The 19,926-nt window shown below is 33.9% G+C and overlaps 2 protein-coding genes across 2 annotated transcripts; both read right to left on the minus strand.

Moving 5' to 3' along the window:
- Positions 1 to 1,684: 1,684 nt before the first annotated feature.
- Positions 1,685 to 7,607, minus strand: LOC111917066 (4-alpha-glucanotransferase DPE2). The gene is given in 22 exon segments (XM_052766067.1): positions 1,685 to 2,097; positions 2,186 to 2,279; positions 2,345 to 2,542; positions 2,626 to 2,724; positions 2,799 to 2,958; positions 3,052 to 3,149; positions 3,227 to 3,346; positions 3,420 to 3,491; positions 3,568 to 3,642; positions 3,722 to 3,847; positions 3,939 to 4,181; positions 4,273 to 4,356; positions 4,437 to 4,538; positions 4,631 to 4,750; positions 4,833 to 4,871; positions 5,028 to 5,106; positions 5,314 to 5,510; positions 5,608 to 5,958; positions 6,046 to 6,101; positions 6,230 to 6,347; positions 6,450 to 6,814; positions 7,254 to 7,607. Coding segments are annotated over 21 exon segments (3,003 nt in total). The 5' UTR covers positions 6,804 to 6,814; positions 7,254 to 7,607; the 3' UTR covers positions 1,685 to 1,879.
- Positions 7,608 to 12,703: 5,096 nt separating this feature from the next.
- Positions 12,704 to 17,155, minus strand: LOC111917067 (actin-binding protein wsp1). Its single transcript, XM_023912725.3, has 5 exons — positions 16,713 to 17,155; positions 15,576 to 15,688; positions 15,130 to 15,498; positions 13,342 to 14,014; positions 12,704 to 13,254 (listed from the first exon to the last, which is right to left on the minus strand). Exons 1-5 carry the CDS (start codon positions 16,942 to 16,944, stop codon positions 13,175 to 13,177), a joined length of 1,467 nt encoding a protein of 488 aa, XP_023768493.2. The 5' UTR covers positions 16,945 to 17,155; the 3' UTR covers positions 12,704 to 13,174.
- Between the last annotated feature and the right edge of the window lie 2,771 nt (positions 17,156 to 19,926).

Below are 19,926 nucleotides of genomic sequence, written 5' to 3' on the forward strand. Positions count from 1 at the left end.
ACATCTTAATTCATTAAGCCGACATTATCGAATCTAAGAGCTTTACAGCTCAGATCTCAACTAAAATGGCATCTAGAAGGGTAAAGTTTCCAACTTTACCCCTAGGAACGACTAAGATGGATTCAAAACCCCAAACCCTAGGCTTAAAAGGGTGAGGGCTTAATCATTAAGCACATAATCACCAAAGACATCGCCCCAAAATGTAGATCTGATCCTTTAAAGCTGAATGGCCACGTAAAGTTTCCAACTTTACGCTAAGAGAGACTCAAATGCTTAAAAGAGGCCAAAAGAAGGACTTGATGAATGCATGAAGCCCTTAAGATAAAGTTGGCACCTTTATGCCAATAGAGCTCATGTAGATCTTAGATATGAAAGAATAAACATTTAGTACGTCCTAATTCCCCATCATCCACCCAACCATGGCTAAAAGCATACAATATAACCCAAGAAGAGATCTAAGCAACTAATAAGCAAGGTGGGAACTTGATATCTTAAAAACTTGGCAAATGAGCTAGTGATTCTGGATCCAAGACTTCTTCGTCAAGCCAAGTAACTCCTAATTCCTTAGCTCCTTCAATATGCACCAAAAATGAACACTCAAGGCTCTCCCCAAGCTCACACACTCAACAATGGAAGGCAATGCTCGATTTTAGGGTTTCTAGATAGAGGAGGCTGGTAAGGGGGCCAACCAAGGGATTTAAGGCCTTTAAATATGGTGCAACACCCTAAAAATTAGGGTTTCCTTCCCAGCTGCCAACTCGCCGAGTTGAGGCACCTCGACTCGTCGAGTTGATCATTAAACTTCACGACCAAAAACAACTCGACACGTCGTGTTGAGGTTTCTAACACGCCGAGTCCTCCAAGAAAATATTAAATAATTGAAAGAAAAAAAAATAATAAGATCATACCGGAAACCAGGCGTTACATATTCCTAATAGATTAAGTTGGTCGTTAGTTGGTTTGGGTTCGTTTCGGTTAGCTCTGCTCGGTTGGCGATTGATAAGAAAATTTTGATTTGTTCTAATATTGTGACTAGATGGTATTCTCTTGTTCCTATAAAAAATTTATGTTTTTGGTTGGTGGTTGCATTTGGATAAGCTCCCTACTATGGCAAATTTGACTAGTAGAGGTCTTGTTTTGTCTTCTATTATGTGGAGTTGGAATCGGTTAACCATCTTTTTTTTGGTGCCCCATGGCCGATGATTTATTGATTCTTTTGGGTAGATGGTGGAATTTTGTGAAGCCTACTTTGACTCCTATGCGGGATTGGTTTATTTGGTTTTGTTCTCTTAGGATGTCTAAGGTTCATAAAGAGTTTTTGAAAGCCTCATTTCTTACCTTATGGTGGTTTTGTAATGGCTGTATTTTTTATAGAAAATTTCCTAAAAAGAGTTTGTTTTTGACCAGATTGTTACTCAGTCTTTTCTTTTGGCTAATTTTAGGTGTCGTAGTCTAAACTTGAATTGGGTTGCCTGATTATATGATCCAACTATCACTATCTCTTGCATGTAATTTTTTGGGTTTTTGTCTGGCTTCTTGCTAGCTTAATAATATATTTGCCACTCAGGAAAAAACAAATAATAATAATAATAATAATAATAATAATAATAATAAAATTCGAATACACTACATGAACAAATAAATGAAAATCCGTTTTTACTTCTAACACGAGACAAGTTAGGTGTGAGCTAAAAATAGGAATTTTTTTTTATTGCAGCATTTGCTTTTAAAGTGTCGGAATCCCAGATTGATATGCATCTTATAAACACAAAACCATAAATGCATCGATTTACATGCACTTATGGCAACAATGATCCACACCAAAAGTCAACAAAGTGAAACAACTCCTGGAATCATACGTAACTTGTAAAATAAAACCTTACAGAACCGCAATGCTTGTGATTTTTGGATCTTGATTTGTGACACGAATCTTCTCCTTCTCCTCCTCGTTTTTAATTTGTTGCTTCTCAGAAATAACCACAAGATTCGCCTCCTCTTCTTGACCAGGATATGATCTTGCACTCCCGCGAACAAGTTCTTTAATCGCTGTTGTAAGTTGTTTGTCTTTCAACAGGGATTCCATTGTCACATGAACACCTGACAGATTTTTTTAATTTATAAAAAAAAAAAAAAAATAGAATATGATTTAGTTATGTTGAGAAAAAAGAAACCGGGTAACACTTACGGAATCGCCAGTAATGTTTAGGATTTGTGGGATCATTGATCGTCTCCTCTGTTGCAGGGCGTGCTGTGTATGCTTCTTTTAGGGCTAACAAATCCTGACAAATGAAATGGATTATTTGAGGATTTAAAACTGATGAAATGACTGAATACATATATATACCTGTAGAGGGAAAATTGCCCACATGGATGGAGATTCAACATGCTGACGCAGCACAAAATATACTATTTCTGGAACACATTGCTTAGGTGGCAAACTGTTGGACCCCACCATGGTTTTGAAAAAAGAACGTCTTCTATCTTCATCTTCTTCCCACCATGCACGTAAGGTAGAACAATCATGGCATGATGGAGCACATACCTTCAACAGATTCAACCAATATTATGATTTATGATTCAAAAAACACATACAAATGTGTGTGTGTGTGTGTTTGAAGAACATACCGTCATATACCCATATTGAGAAGGAATACCAAACTCCAAATCAGATTCACTTGGCATACGTTGAATACGTAATCCGATTAATCCAAGTTCTTGCATAACCTGCAACACAAATCCATTGGTGTTTTAAAAGCATTAAAGGATTTAGGGAAAAAAGGCGAAAGATGGATGCATACAGGATGAACACAAGAAGGAATTAGGCCTAGATCTTCTCCACATGCGAGCATATCAGATGAGTTTAGAAGAGCAGGCAAAGTCTTCATAGCATTTTGGCGCCAAAGAGTCTCTTGTCGATTAAAATAGTAATCATAATACAATCTTCTAAAAACGTTTTTGCTACATCAATATCAATTCAACAACCATGAAACCAAATTCAGATTTCATTAGCCAAAAAAAATTGAAGATATAGAAGGTATGTATATAGCTTACCTGTGTTCATCCAAATCCTTGAAACTTGATGTATCTTCTAGGTTAAAACGAGGATAAAAACTTGTAGCGTCCTCGGGGTCTCTAATAAGCACCACATTCTGCCACAATAATAAAACATTTATTAAAATTTAGTAAATTAGAACGTTGATAAATCTTGATTATCTATTTATCTTACCTGCAGAAGATCAAAAAGATCACGGCGTAACTTGTCTTCACTTTCCAACAACAATGATTTCTCAATTAGTGATTTAAGCTTCGCCACAATCTTTTTCTCTGTGTTGCAATCGTCCTTAAACTGTAATACCAGAGAATGTTATTTATATATTGTTATGAAAATTATAGTATTATATTATTATTATTACTAGTACCTCATAACGGTTTTTCTGATATTCATTCATGAAATGAGAGGCTAAAACTATCCAAGATGGTCCAAATTTTTCCTGAAAAAAGAAAAAACATATAACTTTGATAAATATCACACTTGTAGATTCAATTAAAATATGTCAAATTTAATACCTGTAAAAAGTCCTGAAGGATGTAGGGTTTGCATAAGCGGTCGAAGTCCCATATTCCCTCTTTTTCAAGCTCTTCCTATATTTGAAAATGTTCATTATTTATATCAAAACAGAAACAATTTTGTTTGTATAAAAATCAAATCTTGAAAATTTACCTGGCTAAGAGGTATAGAAGGTCGGAATTTTCCAACTAGACCTGTAGTTGCATGTTCCGGAAGCTCCCATATTCTAAAGAAACCCAAAATGTGATCTATCCTGTAGGCCGTGAAATAATTTGCCATCTGTCATCCCAAATTATCATTCAGTTTCAGTAGAAATTTTTACAAATCAAATTTAATGATTAACTGTAAAATATGAAAGTGAAAAATTAACCTGTGATAAACGAGCACGCCACCAAGCATAGTTGTCTTTAGACATTTCCTCCCAATTGTAAGTTGGAAACCCCCAATTTTGTCCGTTTTTATCAAAATAATCCGGTGGGGCCCCTGTGGAGGTGTTCATACGGAATAAATTTGGATTCACCCAAGTGTCTACACTGTTTCTATCAACCCCAATTGGGAGATCTCCTTTTAAGACCACTCCTTTCTCTTTTGCATATTCTGCTGCTTCTGATAACTGTGGAGAAAAAGAAAGTAATATCAACTTTCTTTCGTTTATTATAATGTGGAAATTCAATAAATCATATTAGATGTATTAATGAACTTACTTGTAAGTGCAAATGGTACTGTATGTAATAATGGAAGGATATGATGTCATAATGGAAGCTATCCTCCGACACGAGTTTTTCAAGCTGATGAATTTATAAAGTTAGAAGATCGGGAAAATTGGCATTTTATTAACTGTCTGTATTTAATTAGATTCTGTTATAACCTTATTTTTTGAAAACTGACTAAATGTGCCCCATTGGCTGTGGTCTGAAGTTTCAAAGAAATCACGTAAGAAACAAAAGGCTGCATACGGTTTCAACCATTCCTGTCACATGCAAAAACAGATAAACAGAAGAAAGTTGACCAAGAACAAGAAGTCAAGAAATGATGTGTTATTTTTTTTTTTTCAAAAGATACCTCGTTCTCTGACAAGAATTTCTTGAAGGAAGTAGAATTTAGTATTGAATCTTTTTCCAAATCGAAAAGCTTTTTAGCAATTGAAAGCTTTGTAGTCATGGTAGCCTCATAATCTACATGCTGCAATATATTAAGTTATCATAAATTACTATTATAAAAGATTATTACAACTCAAGTAGCTTGATGAAGGAAGAACTACTACCTTCCCATCAAGCTCTTTCATGGCTGTTTGTATCTCTTGCTGCAAAAAAAAATGACACATAGGCAGAGTATAAGGAAAATAATAATACATCATTTTTACACTAATATTATGTTAGATCATATAAAAGAGTGAGACAAAAAAGAATATAACAAACAAATATCCTGGAGATTATATGAAAAAGGTAGTAACACCTACATTGATGTCATCTGGCATATTTTTTGAAAGAGCCTGGAGTCTGAGGTATAACGGGTGCAATGCAAATACAGACAGAGAGCTGCACAACAAGGAAAACGTATATTCCAAGATAGTGAATTCGACAAGATATAGCAATGTACTTTAATTTACTTTTTCAGCATAGAATTCTACCATCATTCCTTCCTATTACAGTATTGTACTTTGAAAAATAAATAAATAAATGAAAGTACATTGCTATTTATTGCATTAAGCCCATTACAGGTTTCAGCTAACAAAAGATTCTTACCTGTATGGATATGAATCCCACCACATCTTGTGCACTGAAGTATCATTTATGGGCAAAAGCTGGAGTAAATGGAAGCCAGAGTCAACAGCCCAGTCAACAACTAGTTTTAGATCAAGAAACTCTCCAACTCCCACATCATCTTCTGATCTCACTGAAAACATTGGGATTGCCACACCAGCACCACGCCATGGCATTTCCTTAGTAAAAAAAACATACCAGATTTATTTAGTACAACAGATTTCATACATATGATTGAGATTAATAAAAATATAAAACATATCTTAAACATCTTACTCGCATCATGCCATCTGATAGGATAATATAATTTGGTCCACTGGCTGAGATGTCAACTATGAGCTCCCTATTCGAACCATATTCTAGAGAGAAGTTCCCATTCTTCCCGTATTTACAGTATTTGTATGTGAAAAAGGTGTTAAGGAAGATACATGAACTGAAAGATTATATAATTTGAGATTTTATACTGAAGCTTTAAAAATCTCTCATATGGAAAGGATATTTTAGAGGGAAAGCGCCCTTTGGTATGACACAGTCTCCTTCCCAAATAGATTCACCAACATAATTGAGTTTAAGTCCATCATTAACCTTCCATTTACCCAGCTCCACAAAGCTGCCAATTACATATACCTGCAACAAAAAGGATCATATTTCCTGTGAAAATTGTGTGAATCTATAAATTAATGAAGTAGTTGTATTGAGCAAGAAGACAATTACTGATGTTCCTTCGGCTATATTCGGACAGCATATCTTGAATTGGACAATCACTAAATCTGAAAACAGTCAACATTTTCAACATTGGATCAAGCTCAAGTTTAGGATCCAAATTCATATAGAATTAGTATCAAAGACTGATAACATGATAATAATCAGTGTGAATCAATTCTTGAAAACATATTACCTTCTTGATCCAGTTTATTCTTGATTGTACCAAGTGGTTTCTCAATAGCCAATTTGCTACTGGTGCGAAAGATGACATTCTTGAATGCACTTTTAGAAGGAAGACTATCGCTACCATTCTGCATTTTTGGCATAACACCAAACTAAGGTCATGAATCTTTAAATTTGATTAGTGAATAAGTTGTGCACAAAATGAAAAGAGTCAGAGAGAAGAGATGAACCTGCCAAAGATCATGAAGCTCCACTGCTTTTCCATTTTCAACTCCATCAGGAAGCAACAATTTCCTCTTATTTCCAGCTTCCCATCTCAACACATTCCTCTCATCATCCACTACATAATAGTTGTACTCACTTTGAAACCCAGCTGGAACTGATAAACTCCCACCCCATATCAGTGCATCACCTTCATGGAAAGGGGTCAACAGAAGCCCCTTCTTCACATTTCCAGAACCAAGAACTGGTTCAGAGCCACACACAACCAAACTCTGACCCCATTGAGTGTAATAGGGTATCCTGAATCTCACATTCACTGATGCTAGAGGCTTGATCTCAGAAAACAACCCTAAATTCACCATTATCCTCTAATCTGAAACAAAACCCCCAGGTGAATTTCTCAAACTATAGCAGAAAGCAAATGAAGTCTGATTAATTGTGTTACCAAATATGGAATTGGGGCAGTTTCTTACCAACCATAAAAGTTGATAAAACTTGAATACTTTGACTTGTACACGAAATAAAATCTAACACACATTGTAATCAGTTCACAATTTCACAATACTAATATACTATACAACCTATTCAACCTTCACGATACTGTATCCAGAAATACACAAATTCAATCACATGGAGACGCAAATGGGATTTTACACGGATGAAATCTTACGAAGCTCGAGTGCAGTTCGAGAAATGGAGCAGAAAAACCTTATACAATGTTCACTATATCGAATCTCGCCATGGCCATACCATAAGGAGTTGGGATATACACAAATTCAATCAGAAAGTAATCAATATTGATGGTAACTTACTCTAAGAGATGAACACGTCAATGAATGATGCACCTTTGCTTGAAATGAGTGTCACTTGGTATGCAAGTCGGTGTGAGTGAATATCTGGAAGCCCAATTTCCGGAAGCAATTGAATATTGACCAAACAAACAAATGAAAAGAGAGATTGCACGCTCAAGTGGAATTTTTTTTAAAACAAAGATATAAAAAAAAATGGCAGCCACAACGTGTGTGGGTTGCGAATTGTGAAGAAGATATTATGGCAAAAAGGAGAAAATGTCTTGTGGCTAAATGCAATAAAGGTGCTTTCACGGGAGAGTGACTGGGAATGGGATCTGCATATTCATGACTCATGTGGGAGTTTGCGCTCCTTTGAGACGTGGCTTGTTGAAAATAGGAGAGTGCATATCTTTTTGATGAGTAATGTTATAATATTTTCTCCCGATACTACTAAAACATTTAATAAAATTGTGTACTATCTAAATTCATGTGTATAAGTTACGTGAGACCCGTGTATTACACGGGTTTATAAAAAAATTAATATAATATTATAAGCATTACATATTTTTTAAAGTAATAATTTTACATAAATACAAAAAATATAATAAATAAAGTAAATAATAAAGGTTGTAGAGCATTTATTATTAAATTTAATAGAATGATCTACTTTACATATATAAATCTCATAAAAATGTAGATTTTAAATTTAAAAAAAATTAAAAATTTAAGAAAATGACAAGTGGAAAATAAATAATTCAAAAACTCTTAGAAAATGACTTGTGTCAAATTTAATGAGAGCATGACATTTGGAAAAATTGATTTTCATTTACTAGATGTAAGACCCGTGTACTACACGGGTTTATTAAAAATACAAATTTAATATCAATATTTAAACATTAAATTTAATATCAATATCAATTTTAGAGCTCTCATTAATTATGACATTTATTTCATTATAAATATATCAATTTTTTTTAAGGAAGCATTTATTTCTCTCAATATTATAACCGAAATAAGTTATGATATGTGAACAAATCAGAAAATTACATGTGGAAATAAGTAAATTCTAAAAATCTATTAAAATGTCATGTGTCCAAATCAATGAGGACATGACATGTAGCAGAAAATGAGTTTTATTTATTAGTATAGATAAGATAATTTAAATTTATATCAAATATATTTTCCAGTTAAATCTTCTTATCTTCTTCTTAATCCCTATTCTAATAAAAGAATAGGTTTAATCTCCTATTGACAAGTGTCATATAATTAGAGTTCTTCATTAATGTTATATATCACCAATTATGTCATTTGTCAACCTAATAATTATCTAATTTAAATTTCAAAATTTAAATTTCCACTATAATTACACTAATTAATAATTGCTTATCTATTTTAAATTTTAAATTTTAAATTTTTCACTCTAATTATATTAAATTCATAACATTAGATTGAAAAATAAAATAAAATTAATACAAATTATAAGGTGATATAACTTCAATTATTTATTTAAAGAGAAAATTACGCGAATGGTCCCTATGGTTTGTGGTTACTTGCACGTTTGATCCCTAGAAAGTTTTTTTAACTCGGACCGTCCCCGAAACTTTAATTTGTTACCCGCCCAGTCCCTCTCTTAACTTTTCCGTCTGTTTAGGTGTTAGTAACTCCCATACCGGGGGCATTTTTGTCCTTTCGCCATTGCAAGACCTCTAAAACCCACCCCTTCATTATTTGTGGTCATGTAGCCCTTTGTGCCTTCAGAATTTGGAAAGGTGGGTCGGGTTGCTTGATTATTTCATGGTTGCAGATCGAGATCACGATTAAGATGGAAGTGAAATTACTTATTCGGGTTGCTTAGAAGACAATGATGATGATTTAATCAGGAATTCTTACTCGCTTACACCCGTGACGATGGTGGCTAATCTCATCGACAACTATCTTGCTGAGGTGGCATCCGATGTTAACTTAAAGCTCAAAAAGTTTCAATCTTTGGTTGCTACTGTCACTGATTTTGCAAGGTCAATCGATGAAGGAATATATCGAGCAATAGATATATATCTCAAGGTACAGTTGACTTTTAAAGTCAAAATTGAGACCGAAATTGTTAGAAATTCAGGATAAAGATTTTCTTATACGTAATATTTGCAATCATATAAAGAGGGACAAAATCCTTTTCAATTTATTCATAGAAATTTCTAAAATGTTGAAGCAGAAGTTCGAACTCAAATGGCGAAACCTTGTAATCGTAATTTTACAGGCACATCCATGGCTGATAGATTCCAATTGGGAGCTGCTCTGTCGATTGATGGCCTATCAGAAACTGTCACTAGAAGCCAGCACACACGCCGCACAGAATGAGAGACTGCTGCTCCGTTTCATAGTTCAGGGTTCTCTTCTTTGAGAAGCTCCGGCTGCAGACATTTGTTGTCGGCTGCTTTTATGTCTCTTAAAATTACAACTCACAGACATACCTGAGCAGCATGTGCTGCCGGAAAGTGGGAACGTGCACCTTTTTCCCTTCGTTTGGATTGCAAGCCCAAGAGAAGAACACGAAAGGAAGAAGTGAGAAGAAGAAATTGAGAAAAAGAATGAACGAGGTGCGTTTTAGAGGCCTTGCAATGGCGAAAGGACAAAAATGCCCCTGGTATGGGAGTTACTAACACCTAAACAGACGGAAAAGTTAAAAGAAGGACTGGGCGGGTAACAAATTAAAGTTTTGGGGACGGTCCGAGTTAAAAAATCTTTCTAGGGACCAAGCGTGCAAGTGACCACAAACCATAGGGACCATTCGTGTAATTTTCTCTTATTTAAATCAACAATAATAATTTTATCACTCTAATTACATTAAATCAATAACATTAGAATAAAATTTAAAATAAAATTAATAAAATTATAAGGTGATATAATTTCACATATTTATTTAAATTAATGATTATAATTTTATATAACTAAAAAAAATATTTCTTAATTAATAATTTATTTAAAATAATTGATTAATAATCTTGAGTTCTTACTATTAAAGTTTAATTAATTTTATAACCATGGTTTTCACAGGTTATAAACTAGTTTAAAAATAAAAAGGATATGATGTAACAGTTTTGGGATGATTCCAATTTTAGCAAGTGATCAACCAAAATATAAAGACTTCAAAGGTTAATCTTGTTGAGTATCAGTGTTCAAAGTAAGGTTGTTTGATAATCGCAATGTTTTAAAAATCGGTTCGAACTAATTGGACTGGAAACCAAAAAAAAAACAGTTTAACTAGCATCGATTTTATGTCTATTTCTGGAACGGAAGGAATCGGTTGGTTTTTACAAAAAAATCGATTGAACCAGTTAAATTAAATAAAAACACATGAAAATGAAACATTTACATTACAAACTTTGATGGTCATTTCACATATATTTTTATTTCTTTAAAATTGAATAAAACTTATGGTTTTTTTATGTAATCTAAAACAATATTTTGTCTTGGTATTATATTATATTTTTTTTATGTATATAGATTGATATAAAATTTATGGTTATGTATTTTTTTAATATAGTTTGAGTGACCTACAACTTGTTTTTATGTGTATTTTTAGTGTTTAAACTTGTTTTTATATGTATTTTTAATATTTGAACTGATGTGTACATGAAAATAAGAAAAAGAACATGAAAATTCAAAAAATCGGGTTGAACCGGAAAATCGATCACCATACCGGTTCAACTAAAAAAACTGGTTTTTAAAACATTGGATAACATTTAAATGAAAATATTTGAACCATTCTCATGTTATCTCTAAATGGTTACATTTAGCGTATTTTATATTTTTATTTAGCCTCTTGAATAATTATGAAACCCTACATTTTTTTTAATATTAAGATGTAAGAATTATTTAATACTAAATGGTTTATCAGACAACAAAGAGATAATATGCATATATCAGGTTGATCGAACAACATATAATTGTCCTTCGAAAATTTATTATAAAAAATTTACTTATTTTTATAGAATGTTTTATGAAACTGAAAGTTTCTAAATACATATTTTTTATTGATTCTATAAGGGTTAATGTCATAAATACAATTAATAATGCTAAGTCATTTACTTTTTATTATATTTAATAAAAACTTCATCTTTTTGGGATCTTATTGCACTATTGGAACAGATTTCAACTTATAAAACTGATATTGAATCATACGTGACTTCAACTAGGCATTTAATATGAGAGATTTTGTTCATTTAAAGTTATTTGATACATGGTATAATAACCTAAAATATAAATAGTGACCAAGAGCCTTAAATGACCCAAAAAAACAAACAAACAAAATCTATTGATGGTTATTTTATGTCATTAACCCTTCTATTTATATTCTTTTTAATTTATGGTGTTAACTTTATATCTTTATTTACTATTACGTGTAAGGTTGTCAAAAAAAACACATGGGTTGACCTATCAACTCATTTAGAATTTTAATAAAAAAAATTATATATTTTTTAAATATATTAAGCATTATTCGTAGAAATGTAGGATACTAGGATATGATATCATTGTCTTCCATAAGATTATTGTACCATTTGACCCGTGACCTTACGCTTGGTGAATTATTCAAATGATATTTATATGTTTTTATGTATGTGTGTTTTACCTTTGCATATTGTTTTTATTTGAAGGTTGAAACTCATCATAAAAAAGAAAACTGTGTTGGAAAATTGACTTTGTTTTTTGGAAAAAAAATGAAAATTATATCTATTATATTAACACTTGAATTTATCTATGTTTGTATTAATATTTTAGTTTGAACATGGAAATTCCATGAATGTTAAATTTATTCATGTTTAATTATCTATTTTATTTATGAAATCTAACCCAAACAAACTCAAATCTAACCCACAAACCCGTCAACATGTAAACTCGTATAAATATGTTGGTTGTAGGGTTGTATATGGGTTTATATTCCAAACACGCCAACCCGAACACGACACGATTACCAAGCCTATACAAAATGATCATATTACGATCCGACAAGGTTTTCATAGGTAGAATGACGATCCCGATCTTGACAACCCTAGACTAAGAGGGTGTTTGAATTGACTTTTAAAATGACTTTTTATCTTTTTCTTTTTGAAAAAGTCAAAAAGTTTAAAAAGATGTTTGGAAACTTTAAAAGGTCTTTTAGAATAGCTTTTGGTCAAAAAGAAAATACTCCTTCTCTAAAAGTCATGAAATGCTAACTTTTGGTGACTTTTGAGGTTTTAAAAGGTAAAAAGCTAAAAAGTTATACCAAACATATTTTTAAAACTTCTTTTGGCAAAAGTTAAAATTCAATAAGATCTACTGTGAAAAGGACTTTTAAAAATAAAAAGCTCACCCAAACACCCCCTAAGTGTGCTAGTAGTGTTCCAATATTGGGTTGACCAAGCCTTTAACCGATTATGAGCAGGTCGTGGCGAAAGCCCAATTTATATAATCGGGCCATAGGGTACACTAGATTAGACGAATAGTAATACTTTGAACACACACCATACGCATACACGTGGCCTTAGAATATAGATTAGCAACAAAAGGGAAAAAAAGAAAAAGATAAAACGTGACGTGACGTGATGTGGTACATCTGTTTGTTCAATTTCCCTTCCAACTTAGCGAAGAGAAAATCATACACAAAACAGGGACCAATGAGAAATGTAATCAAGGGCCCGTCACCTCCGTGACTTTGACCTGAAAACACCATCGACCATCAGCCCTCTCTTCAACTTATATTTACAAAACAACCACAAATTATATATCCACTTGGAACCGTGAGGGCACGCTCGTCTTTTTGCATTGCTCCTCCACTCGTACAGGTACAGGTACAGGTACATCTCCAGTTCCAGTTGGAAGGAATTATACAAAACACATTTTTGTTTGTTTGTTTTTTATGTCAAGTGCCCAAAAGTTTGATTATAGAATAGAATGCCTCCCTCTCATTTTTGCAACAACACGTGTAATGTCACAGTAACTACAAATGTCGTGATTGCCCTCAAATCAACACCTGCACATGCCGCTGTTTGCTCCCAAACATAAAACATATATCAAAGATTCAAACCCATGATTTATTTTAAAAAATAAAAAATAAAAAAGTAAAACTTACATGATGGTTGCGAATATGGGCCTGGTGATGGTGCATCGGAAGGGTATGTATCGGTGGGGGGATGACTTCGCGCAAAGACTACGTTTGGCAGCGGGCTTGATGCAGGGATTGTTTCCGTTACAGGTGGTGGTGGTGGTGGTGATCGTGGCGGTGGCGGTGGCGGTGGCAGTGGTGGAGGAGGAATATGCGGTGAAGGAGCTGGCTGAGAGACGGGAGGAAAGAGAGGAGGATGCTTCTTCTTGTGGTAACCAGGACGACAAGGTGGATGCTTTGGATGAGGTGAAGGGGCGGGGGTCGGTGGTAGAGCAGTGGGGGAAGGTGGTTTTGCAGGCGGCAATGGCTTATCATGGTGGTGGTGGTGGTGGTGGTGGTGATGGTGGTGGGGTTGAGGAGGTAGATTCGGTAGGGGGGAAGGAGAAGGTACCGGAACAACAGCAGCACCACTAGAAGAAGAAGAATTAAGGGAGATAGAGGAAAGACTAATTTGCTTGACCTTCCCGAATTGAGTGTTATTGAGTCCAAGATTTTGAGTTGGTGAGCCCTTAATGGTCTGAGCCAACTGTTTTGACCTGGCCATGGATGGTGTCCCAATGGCTAGAACCACTGATGACTGTACAGTTGTATATGGAGCCACTGTTGACCCTTGTGGATTCGTCAAACTAACATGCAAGTTCTGCATTGCATTTTATAACAATTTTCAAATTAATGCCATCATCTTCATAAATAAAAGAAAAAGGCTCCCGCAACTTTTTAGTTTTTATACATAACCTATATCTTTTGCGTCATAAGGGTATAATCAGTGCAACAACAAAAAAAAAGTTTAGGGGCCCGAATTGCTAATTATTTACGATGCTCTCGACTAGATTTGGTAAACATTTATCTTATGTTTGGATATTTACGTTAAAATTCTTAGTTTGTTATTCATATGAGAAATTGAGATCTTACACTATATAATAAGCCAATATTATCATTTTTGGAATAGAAAACATGACACAGCGATAATTTATAAATAACTAAGTAGTTTATGATACTAGATGTATTTTTAACATCAATACTGGATATTAATAAACCGATATCTTAATCTTATTATTTCAAAATGACATGTAAATAACCAGGTAATTTATAACACTTGGTATTTTCAATAACAAACTAAAACAATTATTTTGAAAAGCAACTGACTTTAATAGATATAAAGTTACTATGAATATTAATTTTTTCTTGATTTCATTAATATAAAAATACCTCTTTTTTGTTGTGAACATAAGTTGAGTATTTTTGTAAAATACATAAAATGATTGATTTTTCTAGTATTGTTCAACGAAACAGTATTCTTAAGTTGATAATAAAAAAAATACAATCATGGCTAACTGGTGTTTAAATGATCATAAATGGATAATTGGAACTACAAGTTAATGATAAATTGGTATAAAAACTACAACTGGATGTTAAAACCAATATTGCCAATTAAACTATGAAATACATACATATAAATGATAAAATTATATACTAATGACCAACTATTTGTTGTTCACATTAATCGCTCTGTATTTCTTTTTTATCCATCAAAGATCCCTAAACTCTTTTTGTTGTGCTAATTACACCATTATAACCGAAAATTTACAGGCTATAGCCAGTCATAATTGTGTGTTCGACACAAATATAAAAAGTTTAGGGGCTCTAGATGTACAAAAAAATCCAGATTGACCAAATGTGGACATGGTGAATAGTTTGATGGTGGATTTCAATATAAACCCTAAATAATATAAGGAAAAAAGATTAGATTAGTACCTCATATTGAGCAAGATGCAGGCCTGATCTGAGCTGGATTGTGAGTTCATCAAAGTGGTCAAGAATTTGTTCAATAGAAAAGTTCAATGTGAAGTTGAACCGTATTTGGACCTTTTGCAATGGGTAAGCACTCTGGTCAGGGGTGACTGTAATTCCTCCAACAAATTTCAGGACCTCAAAAGAAGATGGCTGCCCGAATAAAGATTCGGTCAAACGCAGGGGTGATTGACCAAGAACAATAGATACAAACGAATCTCTTACTACACTTTTAGCGTATGATGGAATCTTTGAATTGTGTTCATCAGGATCAACACCAAAAATGATCTTGGTTGTATTTGATCCCGAGCTTTCTGCTGTTATGATTACAACCTGAACAACAAACAAGTTCAATAAATAATATTACAGAGAGAGAGAGAGAGAGAGAGAGAGAGAGAGAGAAAGCATGCCTTCGTTGTGGGAATTCTTATTTCATCAAATATATCACCCCCAAGCTGTGGAAAATCATCTTCCAGCAAAGACAATGGCTTATCAACCATAAAAGTTGCTACTATGTCATGACCTACAAAGTGGAATCAAAAAAACATAAACATATGAGTCTTTGAGCAGCATATAGGCTACAGCAACTAATGAGTCTTTCCACCATTATCTTAAAGCATCAAAACTTTAAGGGATTGCTATAGAAGGTGCTAGTTTTATCAAAAATCTGTAAGTGCTTTGACAATTGGTTACATATGTAATATGCCCCTCAATAGGGAAATATTGTGCACCAAAATCAACATCACCAATATTTAGTAAAGATTTAGAAATGAACAAACAGATCCTGGCCATAAGAAAGAAAGGTTGCATATATTTGGGAAGAGGCTGGTCCCATTATGTCAAAGTTACACAACAATTGAGCATGAAAAAAAAAAACTATTAGAATGTTAATGTCTTCATAGGTACATGCAGCAATTTGAAGTTTGGAATCATCACATCAGATTCTCCAGCTTGTTTATCTTCTTCCTATATCCTCAGCTCCCAACAGTCTATAACAATCTAATTCGTATGAATAGTCTAAGCAAGAAAAGAAAGAATGCAGAAGACGTCCAATAAAACCTTCATAGCTATAAACTACTTACCAAGAGCAGCACAGCTGGTGTACATAAATTACCATTTAGAGTTTTAGACAAATTATCACAACCTCCAATTTTCAATCAACAACTGAACAGTAAACGATTCATTACCTAAGTTGAACTCGAGTATTTATATGATATAAAGGTGAAAAAAAAAACAAAACAATCTATGTAATTATCCGTTGATCACATAATCTGAGAAGAATCGCAGTTAATACGGCACTGTAGACCTAAGCGCCGACAAATCTAAATAAATTAAACCAACTAAAACTTCAAAAAGTAAGAAACATCAAATCCACAGAGCATAACTGCATCAATTCAACCCTAAACTACACAATTCAGTGCGAAATAATCGAAACTAGACTAAAAGCGGATGGGGATCTGTATGTTAAGAGCAATGCCGCGATGCTCGGATTAAGATATAAACAAGCTACAAGAAAAATTAAAAAAGGACAATATCTCCTTACTAACCTTTATAATGAGAATCGAGATCTAGATCCCCCTTATCTCCGTGGCGAAAAAACGGGGGCAGCCAGAAAACAGCAGAGAGCAAGACCGAGAGTCCAAGGATCAAAATAAACACACATCGAAACCGGAATAAATGAGCAATCCTACAACAGCAGGAACAATTGTCTGCATTACGAGGAGTTGATTGTGAATGAGCGATGGTAGAGGGTAAGGGCTCTTCTTCCCCCTTTCCCATATTGGGGAATGTGGGTTGTTTCTAATTGAATCAATCTTCTTCCCCATTGCTGGTGTGAGTTGTTGGAGAGTCCATGGCTGCAGAGATAGAGAGAGAAGAGGGCTGGATTTTGATATAGGGTTTGGGGATGTTGGGAGAGAGTAAAGAGTAGAGTTTTATTAACTTTGTGTTTAGTGTTAGTGTGAAGGAAAGTGATGGATTTTTGCTTCGAGAATGTGATGTTTAAGATTTACTTTAAATTCTTGCATTTAACGGTTTTCCAATTTTATTAATAGACAAATTTACATAAATGGTCTTTGTGTTTGGCGAAATATATCGTATTTGGTCCTTAGGAAAAATTTTCTTTCATAGATCGTCCTTATGTTTGAAAACTCTTACAATAATGGTCTTTAACTAACATTGTTAAAAATAAAGGGTTAAGTTTTTTGTGAAATGTCAAAATTACCAGTTTTGGTACTTTTTCCCATAAATGGTTAATAATTAAAGAAAATGGATCTCACCACATTTATCTTTCTCAGCGCTTTCATCCTTCCGAAACCACCATAAAAATTATCCTCTTTTTGAACTCTCATTCTCTTTATTTCCCGTTCCCTTCATTTTTCTCTCACATCATCTTGATGAGAAACCTTCACCAACTTCATATGTTTACTATAACGTCCACATTCCCTCACACGTTACATATTTTCACTATCATCTTACTAGTAAACCTAAACCACCACCATCATCGAGCTTCTTTAACATCACCAGAGATCGAGATCGCGAAACAAATAATATACTTTGTATGAAGCACATATAACCATCCATATATAAACAACATAATTAACACCCACACTGATTTTAAAGTTGTCTGTTTACTAAAAAATGCAATCGTCACCATTCCCTTCCTTGTTTCTAACTCACCAACATTGCCCTAAATTCCTAGTCATTAAATGAATAACCCTATTATCTATAAGCACCTCGACAAATTCTGAATCTTTAAAAGATCAAGCACATTATTGAACTTAAAGCTTGATTGGTTGATGTTACTTTAATTTAGGGGTTTAGGAAGTCTAAATCGGTTGAGTCAAACCGGATTAATCTCAAGTACTACGCTTTTTTAATATTTCATATGGACTTAATTTCCTTTCTATAATTATAAATCTCTATAAAGAAACTCGAGGGGTTTCAACATTTGATTATATCTCTAAAAAACATACTATATTTATTTTCCTTCCAAAATAATGCATGTGAAATTGAAGTAAATTAATCAGTTTGTTGTTCTTTTATGTTCAATTCATATCATATATGGTGTGTCTGGTTTGGATATGATTTGCTTGATTTGTATTCTTTCTATGTTATTTTTACAGTAAGAGATCATGTGTTTTTCATTTCGTTCATATGGATTTATTCATTACTTCATTGAAATTTCATGTGGGTTTTGTTTTAGTTGTCTGTATTACTTTATTTGATAGTTTTTAAGAAAAAATAAAGGATCAAAAAGTTGTCGGTTTGTTGATTGATTTGGTTATATTGTTTCTTTATGTTTTATGGATTGTAAATTAATGGAGGTTAATTATGTTAATTTATTTCGACTTAGATTTGTGTTTGTAAATATGGTGCAAGGTTTCTCGAGGAAAAAATAAACAATATTTTATGAAGTGTAAACCAGATTTTAAGGATGTTATAGTTAGCAATCACAATAATCATGCATCTTTTACCATCTTCTAGCTTTCCTTTAAAAGCTCTCGAATTTACCCTATATAATTTGGGGAAAAATAATCGGGTGGTCAACCGTTGAAACAACTCATTTTATGTCGTTGATCCCATTTTACACCATGTTACATGACTTGTGTAACATCTGGTCCAGGTATGAATCATCTTTCTTATATTTATTTTAAAAGGAGTGACCACAACGTGGTGGAACATCACCACGACATGGCGTATCAGTTTGGATCGCATGATTTTTATGACTCACCATGGCGTGGTCCTCATGCACCACAATGTGGCGGGTGTTTTTTTAGTGAAAACCCCTAATCTTCGAGTCTTGGACCCTATTTAAGGAACATTTGTAACGCCCAGATCTTGAGGTACATCTTTCATAATCAAATTATCATTTTGAGGATTACCATGGCGTGGTGGAGGCACAACCACGACGTGGCAAGGCGAAAATGGGTCTCGTGTTCCTTCAGTCACCAAGACATGGAAGTATTGGCCACGGCGTGGTGGCGGCTGGCATGCAAACCCTATTTTTCCGAATTTGCTCCCTATTTAAAGGAATGAGGAAGTTGGGGTTTGCTCATCCTTGGTCTCCATCAGTTCCCTCATGTAACATCTTGTTCTTCCAGGTATTTACCATTTATCTACCCTTTATCCCCTTAGTATCTGATTATTGTACAATGTGGCCCTTTATGGCATTTTCGTAAACTGGGTGCAGCATGGGTAAGTTGGGCGTACACTTTGGTATGCAAGGCGTACCTGGTCTCATGCGTGTACTTTGATCATATACAGATTGGACCAAACCCTAATATTTAGGGTTTGTGCACTATATAAGCACCATTATAGCATCAAAACTCTTCCTCTTATCAACATTCATCCCTAAAATGGCCCTCCTTGCAAACCTTGACCTATTTTGAGCATTTTGAGCTTTTTAGTGAGTTGTGGGCATTCTTGTTTGTGAAGGAAGATCATCAAAGAAGTGGCTTTGCTCTCAAGACCTTGGATCCAACATTTTCTCTTCATTGTGCACCATTTGGAGGTATAAAGCCTCAACCTTGACTCATGTTTCTCTAGATCTTGATTAAGCTTAGATTTTCATCCCTTTTGTCCCAAAACCTAGGTCTTTGTGAGTATGAGGTACTCCAAAGCCTTTAAGTTGTCCTTTCAGACATTTTAGGGTATTTTAAGTCATAAAAATGCAATATGACATCTTGGTTTGTCCCCATGCAAGAGTTATGGTGTAGAAAATGATTAAGCAAGTTAGGTTTTTAGTGTTGGGCTCCTTGT

Source organism: Lactuca sativa, chromosome 8, assembly GCF_002870075.4.
Source record: "Lactuca sativa cultivar Salinas chromosome 8, Lsat_Salinas_v11, whole genome shotgun sequence".
Taxonomy (NCBI): Eukaryota; Viridiplantae; Streptophyta; class Magnoliopsida; order Asterales; family Asteraceae; genus Lactuca; species Lactuca sativa.